This window comes from Geospiza fortis, unplaced genomic scaffold (genome assembly GCF_000277835.1).
Source record: "Geospiza fortis unplaced genomic scaffold, GeoFor_1.0 scaffold45, whole genome shotgun sequence".
NCBI classification, from domain to species: Eukaryota; Metazoa; Chordata; class Aves; order Passeriformes; family Thraupidae; genus Geospiza; species Geospiza fortis.
The window spans coordinates 3,292,245-3,305,502 of record NW_005054327.1 but is presented as its reverse complement, the minus strand read 5'-3'; the positions used below and the strand labels follow the sequence as shown (position 1 = coordinate 3,305,502).

The 13,258-nt window shown below is 37.0% G+C and overlaps 1 protein-coding gene across 2 annotated transcripts in view; it reads left to right on the top strand.

Annotated features, from left to right (window-relative positions):
* SCEL (sciellin) overlaps positions 1-13,258 on the top strand; it is a 68,944-nt gene that overhangs the window by 22,148 nt on the left and 33,538 nt on the right. For both annotated transcript variants that reach the window (XM_014307051.2, XM_031057095.1), the window contains 4 exons: positions 6,386-6,464; positions 9,558-9,675; positions 10,291-10,353; positions 10,658-10,729. In XM_014307051.2, coding sequence (XP_014162526.1) covers positions 6,422-6,464; positions 9,558-9,675; positions 10,291-10,353; positions 10,658-10,729 — 296 coding nt within the window. In that variant the 5' untranslated portion in view covers positions 6,386-6,421. The remainder of the gene's footprint in view (positions 1-6,385; positions 6,465-9,557; positions 9,676-10,290; positions 10,354-10,657; positions 10,730-13,258) is intronic.

Genomic DNA, 13,258 nt, shown 5'->3' with positions numbered 1-13,258 from the left:
TCAGTTGCTCTGTGATTTCTTACTGTTCAGTTTAGGATGCCATTTCAAAGGATCTGATTTTCAAGAAGTATGGAGAACTTGACTATGAAAATGCAGCTCTGAAATTTATACAGTTTTGGTGCTCAGATTCCTGGGAACTTTCTGACTTCTGTCCATACGATTTTAATTATTTCATTATTTATATTATATTGCTAATTGTATTTTATTCTAGTGATAATTCTCTGATAAATTTACTGTTCAGACCACTTTTCATGAAAGGCTGTTTTAATGTCATTTTTGCTCTTTGATTCATTTTATTGTTTAGCTTTTTTCTTTATTTGGATTTTTTGTCTAAAATTATTGAGTATTTACTCTTTTATAATTTTCTTGAATTATTTTTATTATTTTGGGGGGAAAAAAACAAGCCCAAAACAACAGTTCCCTTTAATTTTCACCTTTGCAAAAATACCCATTCTACTTAAATGCAAGGCTTATCTGTACAATGACCTGAACACATGTATAAACAGGAAGTGTTCTTCATCAAAAATCTAGTGAATTGAATGACAGAGCTGAATAAAGAAAATTAAAATTATCACCCCCTTTTCTACACTCTATTTAAAAAAACCAACTATGTTTAAAACTGAATGAGTATTTCTAATTTGAAAATACATACAAATTTGGATTGTGATTTAGTTGATTTTACATTAGTGACAGTTCCACAGCTTCTTTCAAAACAGAATCTCCTCCGCCCACATCTTGAAAAACCAGTTTTGAGAGCTCTTTCAGCTACAAATACGTGAATGATTGCTGTCATACATTCACGTGGTCTCTAGTCCTATCTTGCTTGTTTTCTTTCTCACACAAATACACGTTATTTCTGTTTTCTGTGTTATTAGTTCTGTGGACAAAATGGGAGAGTAAAATATTTATTTAAACACAATGTGTTATTTTCAAAAGTTCACAAATGTATTATAGGGCTATTGCTCTGATGTGTAGCTCCTGAAAATCTGTCTAGGAACACATTTTTGTGATTGTTTAATTAATCTGTAAAATAAATGTACCAATTTTTAAATGTAGTTTTCAGCAAAAGGACAAAAAGACTAGCTAATTGCCAAACAAACAGAATCATGTTACTGTTGGAATTGTGTAGGGAAGAAATTAGAGCATCAGTTATACATAGAGATCTGCTCTTGACAGAAGGGTCTTTTAAGGCTGTTTGAAGAGATCATATTCTTGTCTGTAATAACTAGTTTAGGTTTATAAAGGATTGTACAGCCTTGAATGGTTCTGGCTGTGATAGTGATTTGCAAAACAGCCTTTATCTGCAATCAGGAAATTCTTATTTGAGTGTAAGTGTAGGTAGGCAGATCTGACAGCCCAGTCACAGCACTGTTATCTGAGGGGAGAAAGGATGGATGTGGACAACAGTAAAATTGCTATTGACTTCCAGACCAGAAAGATTTTACCTCACACAATTATGGGTGCTTGTCTAGAAGAAAAGCTGCAATTATGTGTGTCCCCAGTGTCTTAGTAGGGCTTGGAAATCTTTATCCTGTATCAAGTAAGGATTATATAATTCACTTGCTTGCTCATACTATACTCAAGAGAAATAATGGAGGAAATAATGAAGTTTGACTTGAAAGTTGTTAACTGAAAGCAAGGTAACTCTGTTGTGTCTTTCATAACTATGATTCAGACCAAATGTGCTTTTCTTTAAACCTTTGTATTCTCTACATTCAACTCACATAAATGAAAGATAAGCCACATACTATAGAATTAAGATTAAGAGTTACAGGGGAAAACAAAGGAAAACAAAAGGTAGAGCTGAAGTAAGTCTTCAGTTCTAATGGAATGATTCTACAATTTTGAGCTCTGGTTGCTCACAGGATAGTGACTGTTCAGCTTTGTTCAGAGCAGAATAGTTCTTCAAGAAAATCAAATTTTAGTGACAAGCTTCATATTTGGGATAAAGAAAGAATGAAGTATAAGCCAATTTTTATTTTCACATGGCAAATATTAGATGCTTTCAGAAAGCTGGAACTTGAAGATCATGTAGCAAACAGCAGCCAGCAAGCTGTGTTTGTGTAGAGCCATTTATGGAACCCATTTATTCCAGCTGGTGTTTCACGTGGACATGCCAGTCTCAGCAACTTCTCTACAACTGAGGCTGGTTTAGCAATACAGCATGAGAAGTTGGATGACAGGCAAATTCTGAAACATTCCTTTTTTCAAGTCAGTTGTTCGGCTACCACTTTTTGTATCACCCAGTTCATTAATAATAGTGGGAAATGTGACGTTTTAGGCATTTGAATTTGGCAATGCTTTAAATGAAAAACCTCAGTATAAAAACAAATATTTTGACTTCTAAGAGAAGAAAGTGTACCTCTCTCAACACTCCAACATTTACTATGCTGAATTCCTTATTATACAGATAATGCAGAGGCCTCTTGCCTCTAAGCTGTGGAAATTAATCTTGTTTTATTAGAAGCAAAATACATATCAACTGTCTTCTTATGAATAAAGTCTTAATGACTGTCATAGCTAGAAGCCAAAGAGCAAAGATTTTTTTGTTGGAACTAGTTCAGTCTGATGTGGAAAACATTAATCTTACAGGAAATGCTTCTATTATTATGTATTTTTTAAATACAGCAATGCATATGTGTGAAGCCTAATCACATAGACAGCTACAGCCAAGAGCAGAAGGAAGGCAAAAGGACTCCGTGGTGGAGGAATGGGTGTGGTCAGATGATCTGAAAACTAGAAGGTCTGGCTTTCAGAATTTAAGGCAGGCCCGAGGTATTCTGCTGATCAGTCATTGCAGGAGATGAAAAGGAGATGTAGAAGTGTAAATATAGGTATTTGTGATAAAAATAGTGCTAGAGACTTGTGCTGTTTTTGGAGGAATTTTTGCCAGGTTAGATGGATTTTACTTTCCCTGTAGCCAAGTCTGAAGTTTTTCTGAATTTCTTTGGGATTATGTTTGGATTTCCCACAAAATGTTTGAGGGTCTGAATCTAGGACTGGCATGTCTTAAAACCATTTAGGAGCTGCTTACTGGACTGGCCAGGGCAGTTTTAATTTTCGTTTAGAGTTTCCTGACGCTGTTTTTAAATTCAAATTACACTGGAGTTGCATCCCTGTTTGTTTTTGTTTTGCATTCCAGTGGAGTTGTTTTGCTTCGGTGGTTGAGATCTTATTAAAAATGTCTGAACATAATTTACTACTACAGCATAGTACAGAAAGCTATAACTCTGCTTTCTCACAATCTCATTTACAAAGTTAAAAACTTTTTGTTTATCTCCCTATGGTCTGAAGATGAGCTGCTCACTGACTTATGTGAATAATGTGACAGTTCCAGATCTTTATGAGCTGATATTTTTAAACTAATGGGATCCTCATAATTTCTAGTCCACTCCCCTTTTCAAATACATAGATACAAACGCACACAGTTCAAAATAGTGAAGGCCAAGGAAAAATGCTTTGATGAGCTCTATTCTGCCTCTTTATGCAAGATTCTTTTCATTTCTAAGCCCTAAAATTTAAATCTTACCAAGATGATTCTTGATTGTCTGTGCTACAGATTAAAGTAAGATTTTTTTTAAATTTGCATTTTAAATTTTAATGAATTAATCTTTGATATACACCTTGAAAGCTCAGAGGTAAGAGGAAAGCCTTAAGGACAAAATGGCAGTATTCTGTAGGACTAAAATTCTTGGGTTTAAAATTTCAGACTACTTGGTACATTTTCAGTGCTGACTGTAAAAGGAAGTGTACCTGTTTCTTAGATTCATTTATGCATTCTGCTTTTGGGCTGGGACACTATGCAGCAGTTTATTCTGGATACTGTGCACATGTGAAACAGAAATATTGTTTCATCCTAAAAATATTAAAAATTAATATAAGATGAGAAAAAGCCCAGTATTAATTAAATTTTGGAGGATGAAAGAAACACACTGGACTCTCATGGATACAAGAGGAGTTGCAAACCTCTTTATAGTTGCTTTTAATTTGGTTTAATTTTCACAAAAGAAGTCTCCTTTTTCAAAGTCTTATGATTAATTCCCCTTAGCAAATGGCTTTAAAAGTACTTAATAGAAAATAAATCCAAAATCCTTCTATGCAAACTACTACTTCTTGAGATGAAGGAGTTCCAGTTCTCATTGCTTGAAAATATACTGAAAGATCAAACTTTCTATTATCCTGGGACTGACTACATCAAATGTCCAGCTGTACCTAAGCTGAAAAAGTAAATCAGAGACCTCTCTATCATCTTGGGACAATTCAGGAAAATTTATAGTGCAAGTGGTAACTATCTAAAAAAACTGATTGCTTGATAACCTACCTGAACCTAACCTTTCCTAGTTTCTAGGAAATTCAGTTCATATATGGTTAAAACCTTACACAAATATTTTTAAAAGGCATTTTATAACCTATTGCAAAATAAATAAGCCTCACCATAGCCCTGAGCGTATTTTTATTGTGTGGGAACCAGATCCAGCAGTCACATGTTTTCTACACACCATGTGCCAATGCTTGCTTGATACCAACAACTAAGGTTAAAAAAATGGAATGCAGGTAGGAGCCTTTCAAAATGCCAGAATTTTAAACTCTAAGAAATATTTGGAATTTCACAACTGATTAAGATACATGCAGAGTGCAGAGTTCAGACTCCAGACTCCAATATTAGTTTTGTGTTTATATCTTTACTTTCTAGAAAGATCTCTAGTTGTTTAATGCTTCTTTTTGTTTGTTTTCTTGTTTGTTTATGTTGTGATATTTTTTGAGAGGCTATTTTATTTTTTTTTTCTGGGGGGGTGGTTGGGATTCTTTTTGTGGTTTTTTTTGTTTGTTTTTGTTTTTTGTTTTTTGATTTTTTTTAATCATAATCTTTTTTTAGTACCTGTTGGGCAGCAAAAGCATAGAAAAGAAAAATCTGCTTTAAGTGCAATCCTTTGTGGCATCCACAATATTTTATTGTGGATGCATTATTCTTCAGTGTAAGCATTATTCTTACACTTTTGCCAGAATCCAAAATCTTCACTTAAAAGACAGTAAAGAGAAAGAGCCACAGGCTCTGTTTTAGGTGTGTGAGCAATACACTTTACATCTGCAAAAATAAAAAAAAGATACACTTTACATCTGCAAAAATAAAAAAAATAGCTCTGTCATCCAGAGAACCAGGAATGTTTCTGATTTTTGAGGACTGCTTCTGTCAGTTTTCTGGTTCTTTTGTAAATTTTAGCATAGAATATAGTGGAGACAGTGGAGTTGGTTGTGAGCTTTCCAGCACAACGCTGTTTTCTTGGAAAATGCTGCTTTACAAAAAGGAATCCATTTGCTAAAGAGGGTCAGTTTTGCCCAAACTCCTAAGTCAATGTTAGCATTTGGGGCTTTTTTAACTAAAGGGACAATTTTCTGTCATCAAAATGTCATTATGTTCTGCTTGATGCTTTCTCTTTTAAACCTGGTATTCACAATCCACTTTCAAAATGAAACATGAAATCTTTTGAGTGGCTCAACTCCCAATTTATTTTTTTTTTTAAATCATCAATCTCGGAGGCTTTTAAGCTGATTTGAAGTAAGGGAAGAAGTCAGTGACTGGAAAACTGTTACAGAGCTGCAGAACTGCTTTCTGTCCTGGCCTCTGCATCAGCTGCTGGCCACTGAGTCTGAGGTACCCGTCAGCAGGGCTGGATGAGCTCAGTGTGCTCCAGGTGCGGTGCCAGGGTCTGACACCATCTTCTCCTGAAGCTTGTCACCTCAACCCATCCCACAGTACTCCTCTTGCCCCTGAGGGCTCTCACCACACCAAGTGTCCCCAGGGCAGGAGCTCCCAACAGGGAAGGGGCAGGGTGACAGGCAGAGTGGAGATGCCATGGGACAGAGAGAGAGAAATGGCAAGCGTTTCTCACAGCAGCTTGTGAGAACTTTCAGGGAGTTGTAAGGATGCGATAACTTGTTAAGTATAAGCAATCTGCAGGTGGTGTTTTTCTACTTTGTCTCTCTGTTCTTCTCGAGGATGGTGTATGAGAAAGGTGCTTTTGTTAACTAGCCAATCAAATAGAATGTATCATATCACTCTATATAAACTGTGTGGTTCTCTTGAATAAAGCCTTCTTTTGCTCTTTTCTACAATACTGCCTCCCCCCTGTTCCGGCGTCATTCTCAGCACAAGAGTGACAGCAGAGGGGCAGGGCAGGGATGCACATGGCTGTCACCAGGCAGGGAAAAGCCACCAGATTCACTCTGAGCAGGGCTGTGGGCAGCCCTCAGCCATTCCAGCCTGTCAGACTAAACTTGTGCAAGGAGATGACCAAAGTGGACAGCAAACCTGTCCTGTCTTTGGGGCTGATTCCTAATGTCGCTGACAATGCTCACTTCCTTTCTTTGTCACTTTTTCTTTTAGATTCCTGCAGAAAGACGGAACAATCCCACGGGACAAATGTCAGCTTTCAACATACGGAAACAGTCTCCTAGTCAAGGAGGTAACACTGAGTCTCCTCCATTTCCTGCTCCAGGGGGCTGCAGGCTGAGGTGCGGCCTTGCTCCTGTCCAGGCCTCTCCGTGCCCCCGGCGCAGCTCCCTCATGGGGCACTGGCAGGAGGGCGATCAGGCCCGCCATGACCCACTTTAGATGCCGAACTCTTGGTGTTGTGCATGTGGCTGGCAGGGATTGAGGCCAGAACATCCCACTGGTCAGTGGAGTGTGGTGGAGCCAGGTGGTGAGGGGCAAGGGAGTGTGGTTGTCATGGAAAACCCACAGGAGCAAAGTGGCTGCAAGGACAGCGGGAAGATCCACTGGTATCCCCACCATCTCTTTGACTCACACAGGGAAAATGAGGAGAAACTGAGAAAAGTAGAATTGGGCAAGGGGAGAGAAAAGCTGTTTAATCATTGTCTGACGGGATCATTTAGTCCTCTGGAGGAGTAAAACTCGAGGAGGGCTGGAATTTTCTTTCTATGCAGAGAAATAAGCAGAGGCAAGCTAGAAACATGATGAAATTTTCCATTTCCCTGAACCTCAAAAATATTTCTTTAGACTGAAAGGTTTTGAGATGCATGAGGACCTGGTACAGGTGGGATGTGCCAGGCTCAAGTGCACCAAAATTCACGCAGCCACAGCAGGGAGCTGCTTGGCTCTACTGCATTGAGGACATAAATTTTTATTGTCAGATAGAGACAGGGATGAGCTGCATCTGCCTGTGCTCGTGTGACATAATCTGTTATATCAGATCTATGTTTAATTTTTTAGCTGAAGCTTGGGAGAAAATTCATTAGGCCAGAAAAGAGTACTGTTCTGCTAGCCCAGGGCCTCAGGCATTAGCAGATTGCTTGCTAATCTGCTAAACACTTGTCAAGTGTTTCTTGACAAGAAAACAATATCTATTCCTGGAATACCAGCTTTACACAAGGTTTCATGAAACATTCTTTGCACTGAGCCATTTAAAAAGCCATGACTTCTGAGAAATCCAAGTGATTTTTGACAACCCACTGGAGCTATTTAGGCAAGCCTGGGATGCCATCATTTTTTTGAAGTCTTTAAAGTCAGATTTTAATAAATATTTTTAAGATAGAAACTAGCTCAATAGGCAGTGAACAGGCTGATGCAGAATTCATGCAGTGAGGATAGATTAGTTTTTGTTAATCTACCATGATTGTCAGCTCATTCTTACAATCAGAATTTTTCCTGTCCCTGGTCATTTGTCAATTGGCTGGATCATTGCTGCATAAAAAGAAGAAAGCCAAACCTGGGTATCAAGGCCAAGAGACGGAAGCACACACCGCTGCTATCACAGCCATGGCTCCTAAAACACCTGCCACTTCTCTAGCACCTCAGTTTTGGAGAGAGCAAGTCCAACACAGAACCAGAGAACATTTGCCACTAGGCAACATCAGTGATGAGTCCAAACATTTAATTCCTTCTCTTTCACTAGGCAGTATGGACATATCTATAGGGAATTGAAACAGGCACATTTTGAATAACAGACATTTATGCACTTTTAGACTGAATTTTATCTCTTTTTACAGATCTCTTTTTATACTTTTTACAGAATTTTATCTTTATTTTATCTACTTTTAGGAAAAAAAGTATTTAAAAATTCGCTCTTGGCCGTTGTCACTAAAGATAAATGTTTTGATGTTTTATTACAATTCGGTCTTCCACTCACTGTAGCTATTTGTCATTTTTTCATGTTATCACTACAGGTGAAGTTCTTGTATTAAATGCAAGGAGTACATTTTCTTATAAATCAGAGCAGAATGCCAAAACACAGCTCTGAAAAATGACATATTACTGTCTGCATGTGTTTTCTCTGGAGCATGTTCTTTCTGCACACAATATTTACAGTCTAGTTACTGAACACCAGATAGTGATGCCTCCTGAACTTTAAAAATCCTTTTGTGTGAATGCTCAGAGAGTGAGGAATTTGGTCTCATGAGGGTCTTTAGAGGAAAACACAGGATCCTCTGTATCTTCCACATTTTAAAAAATTATTATTTGGTTGTATTAACAAAGATTTTGCATATTTAATATTTCACCCTCTCTTCTCTGCAAAAATTTGGGCAAATATAGCAATTAAAAAGATGGAATTTCTTTTTGGTCTTAACTTCTATCTTTTCATTTTAATAGACCATGTTAAAATATCACAAAAATATATCCTCTTACCTCAAACAGGCTGATGATGTGAAACTTGGGTGGACTGAGAGTACTAAAGATTAGTCATTGCATATTTTGCTTGCAAAAAGGGACAGAATTTTATGAAAAAACCAAAGGAGATAAACATCAGCTTTCTAATACTGGGAAGAATCCATATCCTCCCAAATCAAGTGAATATCATACTGTTACTTTCCCAATACACTAAATATCAGCCTCATTGGACAAGGATGTTTTAGGTTGTTTTCAAAAGTAAATAAGGCTTCCATGTTTGTTCAGCATGTCAGTCTGTCTCTCCCAATAACCTTTGAAACCATACACCAATTTTAGTTTAATTTGATGTAAAAATATTGCTTTGAATAAAGTTCAGATTAAGATTAGGTAACTGACTAGTAAAGAAACTCTGTTCATTCAGCCTTTGAGGAAAAAGCTTCAGAGGGAGTCTGACTCTCTGAGAAACATGAAAATCCACATATTTTGAGCTGGGTGTAGTAGAAGTGCCACGTGGTCACCTCAAGATTAGCTGCCATTCCAAATTTGTATCCTGTCACACATCTGCAAATACAAAGCCCACAGACAACACCCCAGGAAACAGGATTCATTAGTTTGACTTTCCTGGGATTACTGTGGTATGCAAATTTCATAATTCCTTTATCAGATCTGTGAAATGTGTTTACATTAGAAACAGGCAAAGCAGTTTCATATTAAGGATGAAACTGAATTTAGTTTGCTAAGCTGGGCTTCTGCAGGCCCTTCAAGGTGAAGCTACAAACTTTTCAAGAAGCAATCTGGATTAAACAGGTGTGATAATTGAAAATTCAATTGGTATTAAATTTCTGCCTATTTCAACCTATGTAATAGTACTTTAGGTTGACAAAATTTTTCTACATGTTCATTTTCAAGACATGTTTCTCTGCATTTGCAGATAAGAAGAGCCCCTCTGTTGCAATTAAAAGCAGACAACAGGCTACTCATGATATTAATAAACGACGGACCCTTCTGCAAGATAACAGCTGGATAAAGAAGAGGCCTGAGGAGGAAAGGTAAGAAAAATATGAAATGCATTTCTTCCATATTTAGTTCAGTATGCCATGTACCTTTGCATAGAGCGTCTACATGGATGATATCAACCAGAATTAGGGGAATTCAATCAAATAATTCTTATTTATTTATCTTGATGAGGTATTGATTGCCTTTTGGAAGTTTTAGTTTGCTGAATATTCACTGACTGTTTTTCATTGGGACTTCTGAGTGATAAGTATTTAATAAAGTTCTGCCCTACAAGTAAAATCCCACAATCCACATGTCTAGGTTGCAAGACTATGATCTTTTTATAAGCGAGAGGATTATAAATCTTTGCAAGTTCTTTTAAGGAGCCTAAGTCAGAATCAGTTTAAATTTCTTCTAGTGTAAACTAGGACTTGAATTACAGCAGAAACAATGCCTTGAGATCATGTTACCATTATCTGGTCCATGAACAGCTTGTAGGAAAAGATAATTCTTATTCCAAAATGTCTGGAGTTTTCTACGGCAGAGTTCTGCAGCTGGTGCAATTACAGTGGTAGTGGACAGCTGTGAAATCTGATGGAAGACAGAATATGTTTTGCCAAGAAAAAGTTACCTATTTTTAATACTTACTGTTTTTCTTTTGCATGAAGTGCTGATGAAAACTACGGAAGGGTGGTGCTTAACCAATACAAATCCCAAGATAGCCTACACAGGTATGGTGGAGTATCTGAACACCTTTCTAATTAAATTACCAAACAAAACTGAGTATCCTTTTACTATATCATGAACAAAGCAAAGAACTTTGTTCAGTTTTAGTCTATACATATTTCCACTGTAAATCTGACTCCAATGTCAATAAATGATCACTGCAGTGGAGCCAGGGTTTGATCTGTTGACACCTGGAGGGTCTAAAACCCTGTATGATACTTTAATCTGAGACATAGATACTCTTTCACTAATGAAAGTTGTTTAATAAAATCAGTGACCAAAGTGGCATTTCTAAATTTTTTATTACAGCAGTAGCACTAATGAAAAGGAAGATCAGAAAGCTGTTCTTGGACGATACAGATCTGATACCACCTTGGACAGGTAGGGCTTTTTTTCTGGATATATGGTATGTTGTGATTGTCATGCATGTGAGAGGTCTTAAAAAGGAAACCATGAATGAAGTCAGCGCTTTTTTAAAGTTTCCTTATTTATTAGCATCCAAGCAAAAGACTTTGAATGATATTTGCATGAATTTTCAATGAGACATATGAAAATGTGATTTGAGAAAAGGTTCTTTTGATATCTTCTTTTTTTGGGTACCTGTTTCTGTGTATTCTTGTTCTCATAAATGCAAGTATCTTTCCACAACTGATAACCACTCCTCCCCAGTTTCCTCCTTTTCAAACTCCAAACCCAAGTCCTGTCTCCAATAGCTAAGCACAAGATGGCTAAACCCATAGTTCTTTGCAAATACTATCATCAGTCATGCTTGTCATACAGGGGCTTAACTTGAGTGTTCTGTTCAGCCTTGACCTCTGCTAGGTGAAGACATGACCATGCTTGTGTTTGCAGATTCCTTCTGTGTTGCATCTTCAAAATCCAACCACATTAACATCTGGTATCCAGAACATGCTGAGGCTATGAGAACCAGCACTTAAATGCACACTGTGGGAAAACTGCACTTTATTTAGTTGGGGTTTAGCACGGTGTTATTTTATTTCATGATCCTTAATTCTCTTGTAAGAAACAATGCAAAATTGTTACATAAAATTTACTTTCTCCACAGCAGTTTGAAAAAGAATAGGTTAGAGACCTGTTCAGTATCATCATCTTGCCTATTCTTCTACACCCCAGTGAATCCTGGTTCACTGTATTGTTTCATTCATCATGAGGAAGCCATTCTATAACTTCAATTTACCTGTTGCTCTTCTTTGTATATTTTCTATTTCCATATTAGTTTTTTTGATGTGTGAATCCAAATCTCCATGTAGGTATTTAAGACTTGTGCACACCTTGTATGTACACAAAGGAGTAATAACAATGATTTCTATTTCATTTGCAATTCCTTCTGTTGCACTTCATAACATTTAGTTTGCTCTTTTGAGTGCTGCTAAGAATTGCGTTTTCATTTTCCCAACATTATCTATATAATTCCAAGATTTCTTTTCTGAGTGATAATTGCTGGTTCAGAGATCAATTGTTTCTCTTGGCAGGCATTACTTTGCATCCAAGAAAAGTGAATGTCATCTCTCATTTTAGAAATCTGACATGTTAGCAGATGACTTCTGAAAAGCTTTGCAAGTTGCCATTTGTTTTGACTACCAGGAAGTAATGACACTGGCAAGCAACATCATCCCACTCTCCTTTTTTCCAGATAATTCATGAATGTATGGAAGAACACAGGTTTTGTACAGATCTCTCCTTCCACTCTGGAAACTTGCCATTTATTTCAAACCTTTGTTTCTTACATTTTAAGCGGTTTTTTTCTCTGTTACCCATGGGAGGTCAGTTTACTTAAGAACACTTAAAACAGACTTCTATGAAGTTTTTTGGAAATTTAAGTAGCATATATCACCTATGTCACACCTATCTAGGTGGCCACTCACTTCAAAATAATTTTTAAAGCTTGATTTTCATGCCTCAAACCCTGATTGCTAATTTAGAAGTCATAGGACAAATCCAGTTTCTACAGGGTCACTGAGGAGCACTGTTCTTTTGTACTCGATGTCTTTTTGGTTTATGCTGAGATATTAAAGTATCTGAATTATGTCAGGTTGTAAGCTGACTACCTTTGTCTTTTCACAAACACAAATATCTAACATAAAGGGTTCTTAAAATGCATCTGATGACAAAGTATATCAAAAGAGGACTTTAGGTGTAAATAAGAATTGTACCAACTGGAGAACATCCTTCTTAGAGGAAACAGAAGTATTATTAAGAACTAACAGTACTTGACAAAAGATGAGACAAACCTTATAAGTCAGGTAGGGATGAAAATTACAATGCCATTTTTCCATGTACTAAATAATCCTAAATCTGGAATAGCTTCCAGCAACACTAAATCCTAACTGCATCTACAGCAATTAGATCTGGATAGATGAGACAGAAACAAATTAGATACTTTCATTGTTTGCTTTATTAATGATCTAATACTTTGGAATTATAGAAATTACTAGGATCAGAGAGCAAAGCAGAAACCATTGCAGTGTGTGGTATGAACCTGCTTTCCACATCTTGAATGCTGCATGCTTCATTTCAGTGAAGAAACTACAATAGAACCAGAAAAAAAAATTAAAGAGGAAGGTGAGAAAGGACTGAATAGCTCTTATATGAAAAATGTCTGAAAAGACAAAAAGTCCTCAGCTTGGAAAAGAATAATATAGGGAAACTGAGTAATGAAATAATATTTTCTGTTTGTTGTACTGTAAGAATGGGGAGATGCTCTATAAATGTTTGGGTAATGGATTAAGAAAAAAAATGAAACTGAGAAAGAAAGAGAAAGAAAGAGAGAAAGTGAAAGAAAGAAAGAAAGAGTGAAAGAAAGGAGAGGAGAGGAGAGGACAGGAGAGGACAGGAGAGGACAGGAGAGGACAGGACAGGACAGGACAGGACAGGACAGGACAGGACAGG